The sequence below is a fragment of the Macaca fascicularis genome, chromosome 1, assembly GCF_037993035.2.
Source record: "Macaca fascicularis isolate 582-1 chromosome 1, T2T-MFA8v1.1".
In the NCBI taxonomy this organism is placed as follows: Eukaryota; Metazoa; Chordata; class Mammalia; order Primates; family Cercopithecidae; genus Macaca; species Macaca fascicularis.
Window position 1 is genome coordinate 114,114,812 of NC_088375.1, and position 19,933 is coordinate 114,134,744.

Consider the following 19,933-nt stretch of genomic DNA (forward strand, 5'->3'; position numbering starts at 1 on the left):
CCAAATGCCCATCAATCAATGCATGGATAAAGAAAGTGGTGTGTATCTATAGTATATATACACACCCATCATATATATGTGTGTATATATGATGGATATATATATGATGGAATACTACTCAGCCAATAAAAGGAATAAATTAATGCATTCATAATGATCTGGATGAGATTGGAGACTATTATTCTAAGTGAAGTAATGCAGGAAAGGAAAACCAAACATCGTATGTTCTCACTCATAAGTGGGAGCTAAGCTATGAGGATACAAAGGCATAAGAATGACGCAGTAGACTTTGGGGACTCAGAGGGAAAGGGTGGGAAGCGGGTTGGGATAAAAGACTACAAATAGGGTGCAGTATATACTGCTTGGGTGATGGGTTCACCGAAATGTCACAAATCACCACTAAAGAAATTACTCATGTAACCAAACACCACCTGTTCCCCAATAACCTATGGAAATGAAAATACAAAAAATAAAAGGAAAATTCAAGCTAGAAACTGTTTAAGGCAAACCTGCCTTCCATTCTATTCAAAGTTATCTCTCTGCTCACTGAGATAAATGCATATCTGATTGCCTCCTTTGGAAAGGCTAGTTAGAAACTCAGAAGAATGCAACCATTTGTCTTTCACCTATCTGTGACCTAGAAGCCCCCTCCCCACTGCAAGTTTTCCTGCCTTTGCTTCACGTTGTCCCGCCTTTCCAGACCAAACCAATGTACTTCTTACATACATTGATTGATGTCTCATGTCTCCCTAAAATGTACAAAACCAAGCTGTGCCCCAAACACCTTGGACGCATGTCATAAGGACTTCCTGAGGCTGTGCCAGGGGTGTGTGTCCTCAACCTTGGCAAAATAAACTTTCTAAATTAACTGAGACCTGTCTCAAATTTTCGGAGTTCACAGTGGGCAAGACTAGATTTACTTTTGTGTTGAGCAGATACTGAGCTTGACTGATGAGAATCTGGAGTGGGAGGTCTGACGGAGTAACTCTGAGAGACGCAGCTACCTGTGTGGTCTCAGGGAGAAGACCTCAGACTTACCAAGAAAAAGTGACCTGAAAGAACTGACTGACTTCAGACCCTTGACTGGTGCCTAGACCCTCCTTTTGCAGCTCCAGATCATAGCCTTTATGCTGGCAGCCTCCCCGCCACTCACCCAGGGACCTTAAAGAAGGGCTTCCTCTTTCCAAGCCTCTGGGTGGGCTTTCTAAAGCCCTGTGTGCATGAAGAGGTGGCTCGTGGCCCTTCGCAGCAGCAGGGCTTCCATGAGGCTAGGAGATGAAAAGCTGGCATTACAAGGCAGCCTGTGCCTTTCATTCACTCCCCACTTCATCAAGCCAAGTTTCTAAATAACAGGGATGGTAACTGCCCACTGTGGTCCAAAGTCACTTCTAAAGTTGCTTGGCAAAAAGCCACATGACTATTACTTAGCTCTCCACAGAACGGCATGTACCAAGTCGGATCACTGCTGTCGGTGTGTGGGTGGATTAGCTGCTATTGAACATGATAGGGCGGGCCCCTTTCCAGTCTGCACCAGCCCCCTCTGTGCCTACTCCATGTATCACAGAGCCACCTTTCTCTGCGAAGTTGAACTTGATCAGATGAGATGGCAAAAGCCAGAGCAGGGAGCAAGGCGAAAGAGAAAAATATGTTCACAGTGGCTTTGGAAAACATGGACGAAACTCCTGAGGAGGCTGAGGAACTAAATCTTTTCTTTTGGCAGTAGGCACAGAGTGCAGATTCATCTATCCGTGAATCACTCTAGCTCCTGCTGCGCGGGTTCTATTTTAGCCCAGCGATGCAAAAAGAAAGAAAAACTAAGTTCTGACAAGCACTTACATTTCTGGAATTTTTGTTGAAGATCCCAGAGGTCATTCTAAGCAGCCTGACCAGGTAGTTAGGGCTCCTGGATTCTAGTCTCAGCTTGGCTAGTAATTCACTGTGTGACGTTAGGCAAATTACTGTTCTGAGCTTTAGTCATCTTATCTTTAAAATGAAGGGTTTATTCTTTAGAGGAAGCTGAGTGAATGGCATATGGGAACACTCTATACTATTTTTATAACTTTGCTGTTAAGTCTCAAATTATTTTTAAATAAATGGTTTTCTTAAAAAGTGAAAGGACGTTGTAGATTATCTTCAAGATCCTCTCCACCTCCGAACAGTGATTTTATGTTCTTACTTATCGTCCTTCAGGTGAAAGTAAGTCTCTTTCCAGCTATCCAAACATATATCAGAGTAGATTTTTTTCTCCCTCCTTCTGCCCCAGGCAAGATGTTGATTACCCCAACGCAAACCTGTTTTCTGCTTTAAACATATCCTATACCTAGGGCAAAATTTAAATTATCTAAAACACATTTTAAAACACCCCATCCATACCCACTTTGTTCCTTCAAACAAGTAAATTCATCCAGCAGGGAAAAGCTGTTGCTGGCAGTCCACGCTTACAGAATCTCAGCCTTGCCCTAGCAACTAGGCTAATTATAACTCCGGCTACCTGGTAACAGCACTAGATTTCCCTGACATTGGCTGGCAGTTCTAAAGCCATCTCAGCTCTGCCTGCCACCTCCCATCCTAAGAAGCTGTCAGAGAAGCTGAGAAACTGAGTCTCTTTTAAGCAACTACCTAAGCTGGGGTGAGAACACCCATGTATCATAGAGCTTCCTTTCTCTGAGCCCAGAGAAAGGCTGTCTGCCCAGAATCACAGGACTTCATCTGGGAGGGATGTGTGTGTCGATCCTGGTCCAGCCCAATCATTTAAACACAAAGAACCGGAAGCCCAGAAAAAGTGACTTGCCTTAGCCTGGCCTTCCTCTTGACTCCTTTCCCTCAATTCTCCCATCCTGATCAATCATCAAATCCTACAAATATTTTACCTCTTACATATTTTAAAGATGAGTTGCCTCCCCTCTATTCCTACTGCCACAGCCCTCATTCGGGCCTTCGTCTTCTTTGGCTTGGCCAGTCTGTTCTCACTCACTTCCTGTCTTGACTCTCTTGAATCCACCTTTCCCATGCATCAGAGGGATCTAGCAGGTTCCCTGCGGCTTAAAGCCCCTCAGTGGTGCCTTATCTTCCTCAAGATAAAGTCTACACCCTTTAAAATGGCACAAAAGACTGTGTCCATCATATCAGTCTCATTCTTTGCCTAGTACTTAAATCCACCAACACTAAACCACTTCTAATTCTGTGCAAGCAGCCTATGGTTTCTTGCCTCAAGGCTTTTGCTTGTGGCAAAAACTCTGTCCTTCTACTTCATCGTCCATTGACTGACTAGTGCTTATTCCCCTTTGAAGACGAAGTTCAGGGGTCATCACGAAGAATCTTTTGCAGATTTTCTTTCCATTCACTCTATTCATTTGGGATGGAAGTGCCCCCTTTGAGTTTCCTTACACTTTGTACATAGCTCTGTCCCTGCCTTTTACTATACTCTAGAACCTGTGGTTTACTCATCTTTGAAGTCCCAACTTCTAGTACTTGGAACATAGCAGGTACCTAATGTTTATTAATGAATGAATGGATAAGTCCAAAGCTTTCCATGATTTCTCCCCTGCAGCCTCATCTTACTACCACCACAAGCCCTCCAAACCACATGATCTAGCCATACTGAATGATTTGAGTGTGCCAAGTGCACATTGCTTTTGTACGCCTCTGTGCTTTTGTATATTGTTTCTTCTGTTTGAAATGCCATTTCCCACCGGGCTCGGTGGCTCATGCATGTAATCTCAGCACTTTGGGAGGCCGAGGCGGGCAGATTACCTGAGGTCAGGAGTTTGAGACCATCCTAGCCAACATGGTGAAACTCTATCTCTACTAAAAATACAAAAATTAGCCAGGTGTGGTGGCACACGCCTGTAATCCCAGCTACTTGGGAGGCTAAGGCAGGAGAATCACTTGAGTCCGGGAGACGGAGGTTGCAGTGAGCCGAGATCATGCCACTGTACTCCAGCCTGGCTGACAGAGCAAGACTCTGTCTCAAAAAAGAAAACAAAAACAAAAACAAACAAACAAAAAGGCCGGGCGCGGTGGCTCACACCTGTAATCCCAGCACTTTCGGAGGCAAGGCGGGCGGATCACGAGGTCAGGAGATCAAGACCATCCTGACTAACATGGTGAAACTCCGTCTCTACTAAAAATACAAAAATTAGCCGGGCGTGGTGGCGGGTGCCTGTAGTCCCAGCTACTCAGGAGGCTGAGGCAGGAGAATGGCGTGAACTCGGGAGGCGGAGCTTGCAGTGAGACGAGATTGCACCACTGCACTCCAGCCTGGGAGACAGAGCGAGACTCCGTCTCAAACAGAAAAAAAAGAAAAAAAAAGAATGGAAACTTAATTCACACAAGTTGGACAAGTAGTCATCAGGGGCCAAAACCCAGTGGATGATGGTTTTGTGTGCTGTTTGGAGACTGGGTGTTTACCACACAGCAGTGGATTTCATAAATTCCAGGATCAGACATGATTCCAGTGGCGACACACTTGGCTAATATGAGAAAATGCAGGATTAGGCAATCAACAATGAGGAAGTCAGCCAAGTTGCCACCCAAAAATTACTTACCACAGCAGCTGCAGTCCAGAAATGCTAACAAGCCAGTCTCCCTAGGAGTGGGCCATACTCAGCTGTGGACCACTCACAACATTTTCTCACTTTATCTTGCTCCACTGTCCGAATACTGCAATGATTTCTCCTTTGCTTGCTTCGTATGTTTAAAATTGTCTTCCCTAAAAACTGAACCTACAATTAATATTTGCTACCAAGAGGGGGTAGCAGTGCCTAATCATGTAGGCATTTATCCCACTCTGTCGGTACTGAGGGTAAGCAGCCTCTTCCTTTTTAAAAAATTTATTATGATGATTTACAAAAATGGAAACTTACAGGATAAACACTCAACAAAAAAGTAGCCAGTCTCAAGAAACCAATTTTTGTGTATGAATTAATACTATTTTATTAATCCATGGCCAGGATGATTCTTAAGATTATTTCTTAATTCTCTGAAGAGCTTAAAAGAGAGAAACTCCTTCTTTTTTATTTACTTGCTTTAAGGTTGATACTCAGGTTTTTAACACAACTCTCTAGCTTTGACAACTCCTCTTATAATTTAAAATCCTTATAGTTTCCATTTACAAGTAAGGATTATATCTATTTTAGTCTCCTCAATCAACTACCTAGAAGACTTGCCACTTGGAAACAGAAGGATAGCACCCACTCTTCCCACTCTCCAGTCCTCTTCTCCCAAAGTTGCCCGTATTTCCCTTCCCTGAAGTCAATCAAATACTCTATTGTTTCTCGCTAAGAGTAATTTTTCACTCTTAAGTACAAATAGCTCAACAAAAATTCCCAGTAGCATAAATATGCACATCAATAAAATAATTACTACTCACAATAGACTTTCCATTACATATGTTTCACAAGCATTGGTTTTCTTAAAAAGAATCACGCATACAGCACTCAAATTATTGCAGATTCTAACTCAGTTGAGTTTGATTTAATGTTTTTGCTACTTTTTTTTTAAAGAAGTGTCCTTCCAACACTAAAGAAAAAAAAAAATCAGAATCAAGAAAATTCTGTTTCTTAGCAACAGAAAAATCAAACTTCTGTTACTAAGTTTGGTAACAGAACAGTACTCTAAATTATCCTCTGAACCACACGATTTACCATGTGATATTGGGCACGTTACCCATGACATCTCTTCATCAACATTGCTGCTAATTAATCTTCTTAATCTTGTGGGATCACAATATGAATAACAAGAATGAACATAAGACACATCTGTGGGAATTATGAAGGTGAGATTATAAAGAGTCAAACCTCGTCCCCATTTTTAAATTTTATAATAACTATAACCACTGGTAGAAATATAACTACTACCCTCTCATATATATGTGATGTTATTAAGTTTACAAAGTGTTTTGATATTTCATCTTCATGGTTGCTATTTATTCACAGAAAAAATAATTCTCAGTTTCTGTAGCATTATTCTTAATGCCAGTCCTACAGAGGCTGGAACAGGCTCAGAGAGGCTAAATAACTTGCCTAGGTCTCCTGGTTGACAATAGGTCCTAATGCAGTGTTTTCCGAATCCCTTGTTCTTACATCAAAACAGAACTGTGGCTGGGTATGGTGGCTCATGGCTGTAATCCCAGCACTTTAGGAGGCCAATGTGGGAAGATCACTTGAGCCCAGGAGTTTGAGACCAGCCTGGGCAACATAGTGAGACCTCAATCTCTGAAGAAAAAAAAAAAAAAAAAAATATATATATATATATAATTAGCCAAGTGTGGTGGTACACCTGTAATCCCAGCTACTTGGGAGGCTGGGGTGGGAGGATCACTTGAGCCCAGGAGGTCAAGGCTGCAGTGAGTCGTGACGGTCCCACTGCACTCTAGCCTGGGTGACAGAGCGAGACCCTGTCTCAAAAAATAAAATAAAATAAACCAGAACTGCTCTAGTTCCTATCAATCCCTCATCATGACATAGTGTGATAAACTAATTTCAACTCTGAATGATTGATAATGGCTTTATGTGTTCTGTTTCCCAAGTAATAAGAACATTTTAACACAAGCCTTTAGCGCTTTTCAAATAATCATAGCCAAATGAGAAAATTAATATGACAGGCAGATTGAACAAACATTTGGTGAGAAGGAACAGGAGAGAATACAGTAGTTTGGATCCCTCAAATCATATGATGCAGTAGCTGCCTGACAACTCTGCTCACATGTAAGACTAGATAGAGACAGGACCATATCTACTTCCTGTAGGGGACCCATGGCAATACTAGAGTCTAGCAAAAGGGTTGTCCTCTCTCCATGTGACAATACACTGTGTTCCACTCCCCCTACATACACCTTGTGCAGCTCCAATAATCTCATTCATCACACTTTTCCAGGTGAGAAATGGTGCCTTCTCACACCCCACCCAAAGTGTTTCCTAAAGATCTTTAGCTAGGGCGGAGCAGAGAGTGAGACCAAATGATTCAGGCAGCCATCTGATTCAAGCTTTAAAAAAAAAAAAAATCCTGGCGGGGCGCAGTGGCTCACGCCTGTAATCCCAGTACTTTGGGAGGCTGAGGTAGGCGGATTACCTGAGGTCAGGAGTTCGAGACCAGCCTGGCCAACATGGTAAAACCATGTCTCTGCTAAAAATACAAAAATTAGCCAGCTGTGGTAGCAGGCGTCTGTAGTCCTAGCCACTCAGGAGAATCACTTGAACCCAGGAGGCGGATGTTGCAGTGAGCTGAGATTGTGCCACTGCACTTTAGCCTGGGTGACAGAGTGAGACTCTGTCTCAAAAAAAAATAAGAAACAAAAAACAAAACTCCTTCCCTCAAATTACCTAAGAAATTGTCCTTTCCTTCTTTGCCTTGAAGACAGTTAATGGGGAAAGTTCCTCCCTGTGCACAGGGAACAAATCCATTCACTATTCCTACCCTAAGGCAAATCCTCCCACACATCCTCCATCTCTCGCAATCTCTCTGTTACCAGCCCTCACTTGGCAATATCCTTCTTGACTCCTGGCAGCTCCAATGAGGGACACTCATTACATAGCTACATAAAAGATAAAAGGTGAATATGGACCAACTTCTGGAAAATTTGGACTTAAAACATGGAAACCCAGGAGAGACAGGAAATAGGGTTAAATTCCCCAGATTTAGCTATACACGTTAATTGAATTTACCAAATAATCATTTGGGTCTCACAGACACCAGCTATTCCCCTGATCCAAGATGTTATCTAGCAGCCTGTAATGCTTCCCAGTCATCCTCTTGACAGGACAGGGCACACATAGAAAATGATATTTGTATAGTCCTCTGGGGTAAACAGTTGGAGAGTTAGAATCTCTGATAAGCTCAGAAGCAACCAGTCCCCAGTCACTTGGGCCACTTCAGGTCCTGCTTGTCCAGACACAGAGAGGACTGAGGAAACCAATATTGTGGTGACCAGCTATGAGGCTTAATCTTCATAACCCATAACCCAGTGTCCTCTTACCAAGGTGTTGTCCTATCTCACCCACAGCTCAGCCAATCCAGTAGGTCTTCCTTCCCCACCCGATCACTGACCTGTCAATCAAGATAGCCCTCCCATCCAAGGAAGCGGCCATTTCCCCTCCCACTCCACCCAGGCCAACTGCTATCCCACAGGTTACTCTTCTTCATTCTAAGGCAAGCTATTCCAAAGACTAAAAATGCCTAAGATTCTGTCTTAAAAGCTTATCTGCATAGTGATCTTCAAAAGCAAACATGAATTTCTGAAGGAACAGAAACACCCTTAGCCCCTGCCCTTTTCTCCATAGCATCATTCTCTGTCCCACCAAGCTGGAGCTGGGAAGGGCCTTTCTCTGGGAGAGGTATGACCTGGAGATGGTCCGCTTCAGAGCCACCTCAGGGATCTTGCTTAAAAATGCATATTTTGCCAGGCAAAGTGGCTCATGCCTATAATGCCAACAACTGCGGAGGCTGAGGTGGGAGGATCTAAAGGCCAGGAGTTTGAGACCAGCCTGGAAAACATAGTGCCAGCCCTTTGGTATGATTTTTTTTTTTTTTTTGAGATAGAGTCTTGCTCTGTCACCTAGGCTGGAGTACAGTGGTGCAATCTTGTCTCACTGCAACCTCCGCCTCCTGGGTTCAAGCAATTCTCCTGCCTCAGCCTCCCAAGTAGCTCGCACTACAGGCACGTGCCACCACACCCGCTAATTTTTGTATTTTTTTAGTAGAGATGGGGTTTCACTGTGTCGGCCAGGCTGGTCTCAAACTCTTGACCTCAAGCCCTCTCTCTGCCTTGGCTTCCCAAAGTGCTGGGATTACAGGCATGAGCCACTGTGACCTGCCAACATTTTTTTTTTAATTATCTGGGCCTGGTGTCCCGTGCCTGTGGTCCCAGCTGCTCAGGAGGCTGAGCCAGAAGGCATCATTTGAGCCCAAGAGTTGGTGGCTTCAGCGCTATGATGGTGACACTGCACTCCAGCCTGAGCAACAGGGCAAGACCTGTTTCTAAAATAAATAAATAAATTTTAAAAATGCAAATATCCACCCCAGCCCCACCCTCTAACCCCACCTTCCCCCACATTACTAAATCGGAATCCCTAGGGTGAGGCAGGAATCTACATTTTAAACCAGCTCCCAAGGTGATTGTTCCGCACCATTCCACGTCAGAGTTTGAGAGAGCCTCTGATTTATTCTGGCCCTCTTTCTTTACAGAGAAGGAAAGCAGAAAGCAGGCACCAGAGAGGTGAAATGAGTTTGTCCAAGGTCACAGGTTGTTAAGGTGACCAGAGCTGGAGGAAACCCCATCTCTCTCGCTGACTAGAACAGCGCCAGCTAGGAAGAGCCTGGAATAGCGACCGACTGGCAGGCCAAACCGTCCCCTGCCCCTGCCCCTGCCCTGGAGAAGCGGGCCCCTGCACTCACCCGCTTGTAGATGTCCTCCCGGCTGGCCTCATACTTCTGTTGCATGCGCTCCTCCAGGAAGTAGATGCGCAGCTTGAGGCTGAAGTTCTCCTTCTTCAGGTCATTGAGGTGCTGGGACAGAGTGCGATATCCATTAGACATGATGGGCAACCCATGGGGAGGAGCGTGCCCGATTGCCCCCTCAACCCAGGAACATGGTGCAGCTGCACCGCAGCATGAAGCCAGCCGGCTGGGACGCTGCTGAGGCTGCGGACCGAGAGGCTGGGGCTATGGCGACATGGCCCCTATTGCTGGAGCTCTCTCCGGGACTCAGGACTGGGCTCACTGCTCTGGGTGCTGGAGCGCAGCACACTTTCCTTTTTTACCTCAGGGAGATATTTGTGGAATCCCTGACAGAGGAACATACTGCGTGAACTCAGACACAAGTGGTGTAACCCGACTCCAAGCCAGGACTCTGCTGTCACCCTCCTGGAGCCTCCCAGGCCCAACTGTAGGCAGTTAACAGCTTCTCGGAAAGGAGAGAATGACCCCCAAGAGCTTCCAGGAATGGCGGAGGGGAGTAATTCAAGGTGACAGTGAGGTTGCAAAGAAGAGAAGGAAATAAAGGGTGGGGAGGGGGTATTTAAGTGACTTGTGGCTGATTTGGACTATAAGACCAAAAGGTGTGTGGCCAGAAGCAAGAAATAAGGTTGCTATAGAAAAGACCACATGTACATAAAATGGCCCACAAAATGGTAACCACATGTCAAATATCCCCTTTCTGTCCAGTGCAAATCTCAAAGAGCTTCTAACCAGAGGAGTCTCCATTTCCTTTGATAATCCAGAGCTCACCTCTAATGAGTTCCTTTGCAATTTTCAGCCCCAAGCTTTTCGAGCTCTGAGGCAGTTCAATTAATAGCCTTTATTGCCATGAGCCATCCCCCAAAACACACCATAGCTACCCACAAAGAAACAGCAAATCTTCTAGCTCAGTGGAATCTTTGCAGACTTCTGTTAACCAGTTACAAAGTTCAGAAAGAGGCAGGGTCAAGGGATCCTCCCTCCATGGAAGAAGGGATGGGCAGAAGAGAGTGTAGGAGGATGACAAAGAGGGAGCCGTCATCCTGGAGCCCAAAGATTTCAGGCAGTCACTGGTTCTTAACTCTGGCACCTGCCAAGTGGAGTCGGGCACTCATCACAGATCTTGCTCCTAAAGTAATTTAAGATCCTTGAGTGACAGCTGCAACATTAGCAGGAAGTATTATTTATACCACATTACACTGAAGGTGATGGGAGACAATCCCGCAGCACAGATACCAAACATGGGTTCTTGGTGGCAATAATATCAGGTTGAAAAAAAATATATTAATATCCAAGGTAAAGGAAACTAAAAACTTTACACTTAATTCAAGCCCTCATTTCCTCCCCAACCTACCTGCTTTTCAGTCTTCCAAATCCTTCCCAAACCTTCATAATCATTCCAGTCAACAACTCCTGAGTACCCACCAGGTAGGACATTGGGCATGAGGGATATATAGATCAAGAAAGTCCCAACTCTGAAAGAGCTACGTGGCCATACAGCTGGTCATGACATGTTAAGATATGTGTTTTACATTATGATCCCCCAAACCTGTGCTTTTCAACTTTTACATGTTACATTGCAATCTAGTACATATGCATACACTCTTAATTGAAGTAAGTGTTTCAAAAAGTAATTGTCACCATCACTCCGTGTGATGTACCCTGATATTTCCTGTTTCTTTTTCTGGGAGTGACCCACCAGATGGATTTCATGACTCACTAAGAAGTTTCAGCCCAAGTTTGAAAAACGTTGACTCCGGGGGAGCCCGTAAGAAAGGGTAGTCAGTTCCTACTGGGGTGATCAGAGAAAGCTGCATTAGGAGTTGAATTTGCACTTTGCCTTGAAAGATAGAAAATGTTTGAGTGGATAAAGTGGCCTCAGGAGGGCATAATTAGAGTGAAGCATTTTCCCAAATAGATTTAGATTATAAATAGGCAAAATAGGCAAGCCAAAATATTTACCATTTGAAAAAACAAAACTACACATTTAAAATTCATTTAACTATTTTCACTAAATCTGAATTATTAGAATAAGAGAATGCCAATTAGGCTTAGTTAGAGACAGTGAAGAAAAAAGTCTAAGTTAAAACAACTCAAAATAACCTTTTCCATTCCCAGTTCTCTTACTAAATAGCTATGTTATCGACCGTAGGCGTGCACTTCTCTAGAGGCCTAACTGTCCTCACTTTAAAATTGGTGATTTTTCTTTTTTCTTTTTTTTTTTTTTGAGACGGAGTCTCACTCTGTCACCCAGGCTGGAGTGTAGTGGTGCAATCTCAGCTCACTGCAACCTCCGCCTCCCGGGTTCAAGCCATTCTGCTTCAGCCTCCTGAGTAGCTAGGACTACAGGTGCCCGCCACCATGCCCGGCTAATTTTTCATAGTTTTAGTAGAGACAGGGTTTCACCGTGTTAGCCAGGATGGTCTCGATCTCCTGACCTTGTGATCCTCCCACCTCGGCCTCCCAAAGTGCTGAGATTACAGGCATGAGCCACTGCGCCTGGCCAAAATTAGTGATTTTTAAGGCCCTTTCCTGGTCTAAGCTCTGCAAGGTGATAACCCAGTTATTATCACCTCCATTTTGCTCAAAGGAAGCCAGAGTGCTAGAGTCTAGATTAGTGTTTAACCATGCTTTGGCTGTCTGCTTAGATTCCTTTATCAGGTAAGATAATTTCATATAAGTTTTACAGGAAGTAAAACTGCATACGAATCCATGCATAAGGGTATTCTTATGCATCCTAGATTTCTGTTGGACATTTATGCCTCTTTCCTCTGTGATATCTTGTTCTTCTATCTCTCTGGCTCCTTTTTCTATGTTTTTTGCCAGCTCCTGAAAGTGGGTATTTAAATAATGGTAAGTCCTTAGCCTTCTACCTTCTACTTTTTCCTTCTACTTTTTTTCTGTTCACATTTTTTTTCCCCCCATGGAGGTTTTATCCACTTTTAGGGCTATACTTTCACCTTTGAAACAACTCCCAAATCTCCAACCAAGTCTTCTCACCCAAGATCTAGCCCTACATATTCAACTCTTTGCTTAGATCATTCAACTTGAATGTTCCCAAATTCCACCCAAGCAAAGCCTTTCCTGTTACCCTAGCCTGGAAGACTTCTTCCTCTTTTGAACTCTAAGGCAGATATTAACGTTTAACAAGTGTTCATCTGCTGCCTTATGATGTGGCTTTTGTTATCTTGAAGGTTATTTACATCTTTTAGAGTTATGCGACTTTTTGTGTGCTTGATCTTTCCAACTAGTCTGAAGCTGCCCCAGGAAAAAGTCAATGACTAATACGTCTTCGTAAACTCCTACAGCTTCCATAACAACCTGAGACCTCTCCAGCAGCATTCATCCCATTGTGCTGCCACAGCCTGTTTACAATGACCTCAACCCAGCTAGAGTGTTTTGAGGGCTGACAAGGCATATTTTGTGTCCTTGTATTCTTATTGCATAATATTCAGGAAGCACTCCCTAAATATTTGTGGAATAAATGAATAGGTAAGTATTCCATAAATATCGTACGTTTTGCTTTGTTATATATGGCCTGGCTCATCTCATGGATTTCCAATACTATGAAAAAAGTTTATTTTAATAGTCCCAAAGAAACTATGTTTGGTAGAACACTTATTCTAGAATAGGAAAAAAAGGACGTTTTGTTCACTTAAATTTCTAAGTTTATATGCCCACCCTGATCTTTTCCCTGAACTCCAATTGATATCTGACTTCCTAGTAGAAATCTCTGCTTGAATTTAGACTTCACATACTTGTGATATCTGAAACTGAATGCCTGATCTTTCCCAGTAAACATGCTCCTCCCTCGCTACATGTTTTTTCAATTTGTAACAAGTCAATATTTTCAGATTTTTTGGCCTAAACCTTTCAATCATTCTTGATTCATTCTGTCTCCTACATATCATCTGTCTGCAAATGTTATTATATATATTATATATAATAGTATATATATTAACATATATGGTAGTACGTATATGGTGTAGCTGTTGTATTATGTATATAATATACATTATACTATATTATATATACTATCATACTACTATATATATATTTTATATATATGTTATACTACCGCTACTGCCACTGGTATTTCTACCACCCTGATCCACAGTACTGCCATCTTTTCCTTACACGACCCGAATAGCCCCTTAACTGGTGTTCTGGCTCCCACTCTTGTTCCCTTATAGCCTATTCTCAGCACAGCAGCCACAGTGACCCTTTTAAAATATGTCGGATTACTCCTCTGCTGGAGAGCCCCCCTGGCTTCCCATCTAACACAGAGTGAAAGGTGATGTCCCTTCACCAGACTGCAAGGCCTGACGCCCTACACTCTCTTCTCGCCTCTCCTCTTACCTCCTCTACTTCTTCCTACCACTCTCCCCCTGCTCTCTGCTCCAGCCACACTGTTTCTCTTTGTTGTCTCTCAAAAACAGGAAGCAAGAGAAGGTTTCTTTTTCGATGCCTTTGAACTCGTTGACCCTTCTGCCTGGCTGCTCTTTCTCTACGTAGGTGCAGGATTCTCTCTTCACCTTCTTCATCTTTGATCGAATGTCACCTTCTCAGTGAAGTGAATACTCTATTTAGGCACCCCGTGCCTCATCCCAGCTCTCGGATTCCCCCTTCATTGTTTTTTATTCCGTAGCACTATCACCTTCTAAAATACTACATGCACTTATTTGTTTTGTTTCTTGTCTGTCTCTCCCCACCAGCATGTAAACTTCCTGAGAAAAAGGGGCTGTTTTCTTGGTTTGTTCACTGCTGTGTCACCAGTGCCCAGAATGGTGCCTGGTACATGGCAGGTGCTCAATAAATATTTGCTGAATTAAAGAATGGATGGGTAATTAACCTGCCGATTTATTTCTCATTGGATTAATATGACTTAATCTATACACAAGATTATGTAGATGTTTTAGGATAGAAAAGCACACCTAATAGCATTCCTCCTTATAAAAAGATTATAAGTAAAAGAAATTATTCTAACAGACTCATTTTAATATACCATGCAGAATCTGGACTTTCGACAACAGTTCTGAACAAATATGAACAAACACATATGACAAAATATAAAGGACAATATCAACTATACAAATAGTAAAAACTGGGTCAGGCGCGGTGGCACACGCCTGTAATCCCAGCACTTTGGGAGGTCCAGATGAGCGGATCACATGAGGTCAGGAGTTCAAGGCCAGCCTGGCCGACATGGTGAAATCCTGTCTCTACTAAAAATACAAATATTAGCCGGGCATGGTGGCACGTGCCTGTAGTCCCAGCTACTCAGCAGGCTGAGGCATGAGGATTGCTTCAATCTGGAAGGTGGAGGCTGCAGTGAGCAGAGATCATGCCATTGCACTCCAGCTTGGGCAGCAGAACAAGACTCTGTCTCAAAGGATGAGTCGAGCTTGGAAAGGCACAAGGCAGTCCAGGCAGGTGGAATATGAGCAAAAGTACAGTGTCCACCAGGCCAAAGCAAAGGGCACATACTGTCCTGAAATAGGACACAGAGATGAGGGGAAATAAAAAGCCGTTTCAGGGAGATCTTGAAAGTCAGGGTGAGGAGCCTGGAGTTTGCCCCTCCAGGATCCTGGCTCTCAATCTGGACAAGAGTTAGGGGGAGGGAAGTGGTGGGGAGGAGGGCAGTGGGGGTGGGGAGGGTCAGGAACTGCTGACTGGAAAGATTATTTTCTTTGTGTACTGCTTAGGTTTCGTCTTACTTCTTTCCTTGCAGCTTTAACAAACATCAGTGCTGCATGTGGAAACTTGGAAAAGAAATTTAAAAAAGCTTTCCCAAACAAAGGCACACATAGCTGAGATGCACACACAACCTACTAGCTCACAGCATACAGGCCTGTGTGTTGATAACCTCTGCATTGCTTAGGAAATAAAACACTGCAGATTCTTGAGCAAGGGGTTGTGCTTCTACCTTTGTTCTTGCTTTTTCTCATAGTACATCTAATATCTTTACTTTGGTCTCAAAATGTTTCTTGCAAACTTTAATGGCTCTTCCCTTCTTTTTCCTTAATTTCTTCATTCTACCCCTGGAATAACGTCCTAGTCCAGACTAGAAATACGACGTAAATAAAGACTCAATCGATACCAACAGTAGGAGGAGGATTACCACCCAGCTGTTGCCTGTCATGCCCCATTAACACAACCAACTGTCAAGTCTGCCTTGAAAAAAACCCAGCTTGACATTTGCTTAATCATACTCAGACCCCCCAGATAGCTCATCTAATGAATGTACTTGAAAACATATTAATTTTTTACCAATCTTTCTCCTAAAAATAAAGCTTCACTAACAAAAAATGATTAATCATCTTAATGGACAAATTATTCTCAAATATAATAAAACTTCCACAATTTTAACTCAACTAATTTGGTATCTGTGGATAATTTTTATCTTTATCTTCCTTGAACATAAAAATATTTTAAGGCCAGGCGTGGTGGCTCATGCCTATAATCCCAGCACTTTGGGAGGCCGAGGCGGGTGGATCACGAGGTCAGGAGATCGAGACCATCCTGGCTAACACGGTGAAACCCCATGTCTACTAAAAATACAAAAAATTAGCCGGGTGTGGGGGTGGCGGGCACCTGTAGTCCCAGCAGTAGCTGAGACAGGAGAATGGCGTGAACCCGGGAGGCGGAGCTTGCAGTGAGCCGAGATCTCGCCACTACACTCCAGCCTGGGCAACAGAGCAAGACTCTGTCTCGAAGGAAGGAAGGAAGGAAGGAAGGAAGGAAGGAAGGAAGGAAGGAAGGAAGGAAGGAAGGAAGGAAGGAAGGAAGGAAGGAAGGAAGGAAGGAAGGAAGGAAGGAAGGAAGGAAGGAAGGAAGGAAGGAAGGAAGGAAGGAAGGAAGGAAGGAAGGAAGGAAGGAAGGAAGGAAGGAAGGAGAGAGAGAGAGAGAGAGAGAGAGAGAGAAAGAAAGAAAGAAAGAGAAAGAAAGAAAAGAAAAGAAAAGAAAAGAAAAATATTTTAAAAATAAGTTAATATGGCAAACAGAAGAACAGAAGAGAAGTGCTTTAAGTAACCCTTGACACTTTACATCCGTTTACACATAGACAATAAATACGATCACTATTATACGTATTTATCTAGGTTGGGTAGCATGGAATTGTGAAAAAAGCAATAGCTTTGAGCTAAGAAGAGCAACGTTCAAATCCTGGCTCTCCTTTTTCTCATTGAGTCTTTTTTTTTTTTTTTTTTTTTTGAGACGGAGTCTTCTCTGTCGCCCAGGCTGGAGTGCAGTGGCGCGATCTCCGCTCACTGCAAGCTCCGCCTCCCAGGTTCCGGCCATTCTCCTGCCTCAGCCTCCCGAGCAGCTGGGACTACAGGCGCCACCACCACGCCAGGCTAATTTTTTGTATTTTTAGTAGAGACGAGGTTTCACCGAGTTAGCCAGGATGATCCCGATCTCCTGACCTTGTGATCCGCCCGCCTCGGCCTCCCAAAGTGCTGGGATTACAGGCATGCTCATTGAGTCATTTTGAGGAAACTACTTAATAGTTAACTATAGGAAGGCGGTCAGAAGACTGGGATGTGGGCAGGATACTAAGAAGGTTGCAACTGTATCTGTAATGCTCACTTTTGTTTCTTCACCTGAGACAAATAAACTAAAAATAATGTTTGCCACCATTTAGATACTCAATACATGGACAAGTGTTTAATTATTCTTTGTATATTCCTGTTGTTTGTAAAACAGTTTATAATTTTTAAGAAACTATTTTAAAGGGAATGAAAGTAGGAATTACAGGGAGGCAGTTATCAATTAGATATAAGGATAAATTCTCTAGTAAAGTTAGATGTAATAAAGATATTACCACACTCCATCCATATGTCTATACATCAGATTTTTAGTGAGCACATACATCATGAGACAGAATAAACTTCCTGTCACAAAAGGGGCTTGACCAAAACTAAAGAATCACCTGTCAGGGATACTGTTAAAAGATTTCCCACATCAGCTAGGAGTTAGATCTAGAGGGCTTTTAAGACCTTTGGCCATCCTGAAATTCTGTGCTTAAAACACATTTTCTCATAGGAACACTCCTAGCAAAGGCCAGTGAGAGAGCTATTACTTTCTGAAGAATTTCAGAATGCCCACAGGCTCTCCTGTAGCCCTAAAAGGTAATGAGAGTCTACCTGTTGAGGCTGAGAGCTCTGGCTGCCTTGTGCTACAGAAGCGGTAAGTGCATGTAAAAGACACCGTATTTCTAAGACAAAAGCAGTAACAATGACTCAAGGATGATGCCCAATAGGCGATTTAACCTATAACTTTGCTAATTGTCATATTTTCAAAACAGCCCTATGGGAAGGGTACACAAATGTCTGGGGAGTATTTCCTGCTTTTTAGCACCCAGGGAACTACAACCAGGAGCTCATCTTATTTTGGATTGGGGATGGGGATAGACAAGAAGAGATGGGGCAGGAAGAAGAGAGGGCTGGTTCATTTTACACACACATATTTTATTTATAATACATCTATGTGTCTGAGCGTCTCTATGCTGTTCTCATAAAATCTGAATTGTACAGATAAAAAGTTTAATTCCTGGCTGTTTTGAATGACTTGGCCCTGTATTACAAAGTTAATCAGATACCATTATACCGTCTTCACAACAACAATCATCTACATTGGATTTGACAATGTACCAAGCACTTCCACGTGTATTATTTCATTTATCTTTACCACAACCTTTGAAGTAGGAGATATGATGATCCCCATTTTACTGCCTAGGACAGAGAGACATCAGGAGGTTAACTGAGTTGTTCACTGAAAAAGTGGAGGAGCACAGACTATAACTCCAACATTTTGACCCCATACTGATACGCATCAGGGCCTTAATCATGAGACTGTATGACCCTTCTGAGCCTGGGATTCACTTGCAACTGATAAGGTATTCCCTCTTCTACCTCAGGCCCCCTGTAACTTTTCAAAAAGTATCCTTCACTGTAAATAATCTTCCTGGTGACCCTAAAGGATCTGACCACCAATCTATGTTAAAAAAAAATTGTTTTCTTCATTTTCAAGATGAATAAACTAAAGTTGGCTCTCAAAAAGTTAAACAAAGAGTTACCGTACGACCTAGCAATTCCTTTCCTAGTTATATACACAAGAAAATTGAAAACATATGGCCACATGAAATCTTGTATACAAATGTTTATAGCAGCATTATTCGTAATAGCCAAAATTGGAAGTATCTCAAATGTCCTTCAACTGATGAATGGATAAACAACATTTAGCATATCCAAATCATAGAATATTACTCAGCTGTAAAAAGGAATGAAGTACTGATACATGCTACAACATAAATGACCTTGACAACATTATACGATAATTTGAAAGAAGCCAGACACAAAAGGTCACATTCTGTATAATTCCATTTATATGAAATGTCCAGAATAGGCAAATCCAGGGAGAAAGTAGATTAGTGGTTTCCGGGAACCAGGGAGAGGGAAAATGGGAAGTGAGTGTTAATAGGTATGAGGTTTCCTACTGGAGTGAGACGCACATACTGAAATTAGACAGTGGTGATGGTTGCACAACTCTGTGAATATACTAAAATCATAGAATTGTACGATTTAAGAAGGTGAGCTGTATAGAGTGTTACTTGTTTCAATAAAGCTTTGTTTTAAAAGAAGACAAAGAGATAAACCAAAGCTGAGAGAAGTAACTAACTCAATCCTTTATCTTTTAAAAGAGATTATTTTTAATGATAAACATTCAGTTAAAGTCAAATTTGATTCAATTCAGTTAAAGGTAAATGGCTTAGAATGAATCACGTCTAAATATTCTGTATACCACTCCTACCTATATTATACGGCCTTAAAAGAAGGGTCAGACGAAGTATCTATCCTCTAAGTGGCTCTCAATACTGAATACTCATAGATTATTAAGTTTTATAAAAAGGTAAAGTTTTGTGATAACCCTCAGATAAAACAGAAACATATGATCTAATACATAAGTATTAGGCTGTTCTGAAAAATATGCATAACTTTCACGCACCACATTCTACCATAGAAAATGTCAACCAGAGCCAACTAACTTGGTGTTCCACTCATCAACTCTTTTATGCCAACATGGTGTTTCCTTTTTTTTTTTTTTTTGAGACGGAGTTTCGCTCTTGTTGCCCAGGCTGGAGTACAATGGCGCGATCTCAGCTCACTGCAACCTCCGCCTCCCAGGTTCAAGCAATTCTCCCGCCTCAGCCTCCCGAGTAGCTGGGATTACAGGCATGCACCACCACGCCTGGCTAATTTTGTATTTTTAGTAGAGATGGGGTTTCTCCATGTTGGTCAGACTGGTCTCGAACTCCTGACCTCAGGTGATCCGTCCGCCTTGGCCTCCCAAAGTGCTGGGATTACAGGCGTGAACCACCGCACCCGGCTTAACATGGTGTTTCTACCCTTGTCTCAGAAGCCAACTACTGATACCTGCTTCAGAAAGCTGACTATGAATTCCACAAAGTCCTGCTTTTTGC

At 42.8% G+C, this 19,933-nt stretch overlaps 2 protein-coding genes and 1 long non-coding RNA gene across 36 annotated transcripts in view; 2 read left to right on the forward strand and 1 right to left on the reverse strand.

Moving 5' to 3' along the window:
* The window catches only part of LOC102127036 (NBPF family member NBPF4), a 635,890-nt gene that overhangs the window by 178,545 nt on the left and 437,412 nt on the right, over positions 1-19,933 (forward strand).
* PDE4DIPP2 (myomegalin) overlaps positions 1-19,933 on the reverse strand; it is a 220,654-nt gene that overhangs the window by 133,980 nt on the left and 66,741 nt on the right. For all 34 annotated transcript variants that reach the window (XR_012415703.1, XR_012415747.1, XM_073997257.1 and 31 more), the window contains exon 4: positions 9,394-9,504. Coding sequence is in view for 32 of the 34 variants with exons in the window: in XM_073997257.1 (XP_073853358.1) it covers positions 9,394-9,504 (111 nt within the window). In the remaining 2 variants the exon portion in view is untranslated. The remainder of the gene's footprint in view (positions 1-9,393; positions 9,505-19,933) is intronic.
* The window catches only part of LOC135967992 (uncharacterized), a 100,305-nt gene that overhangs the window by 53,085 nt on the left and 27,287 nt on the right, over positions 1-19,933 (forward strand). The window lies entirely within an intron of this gene.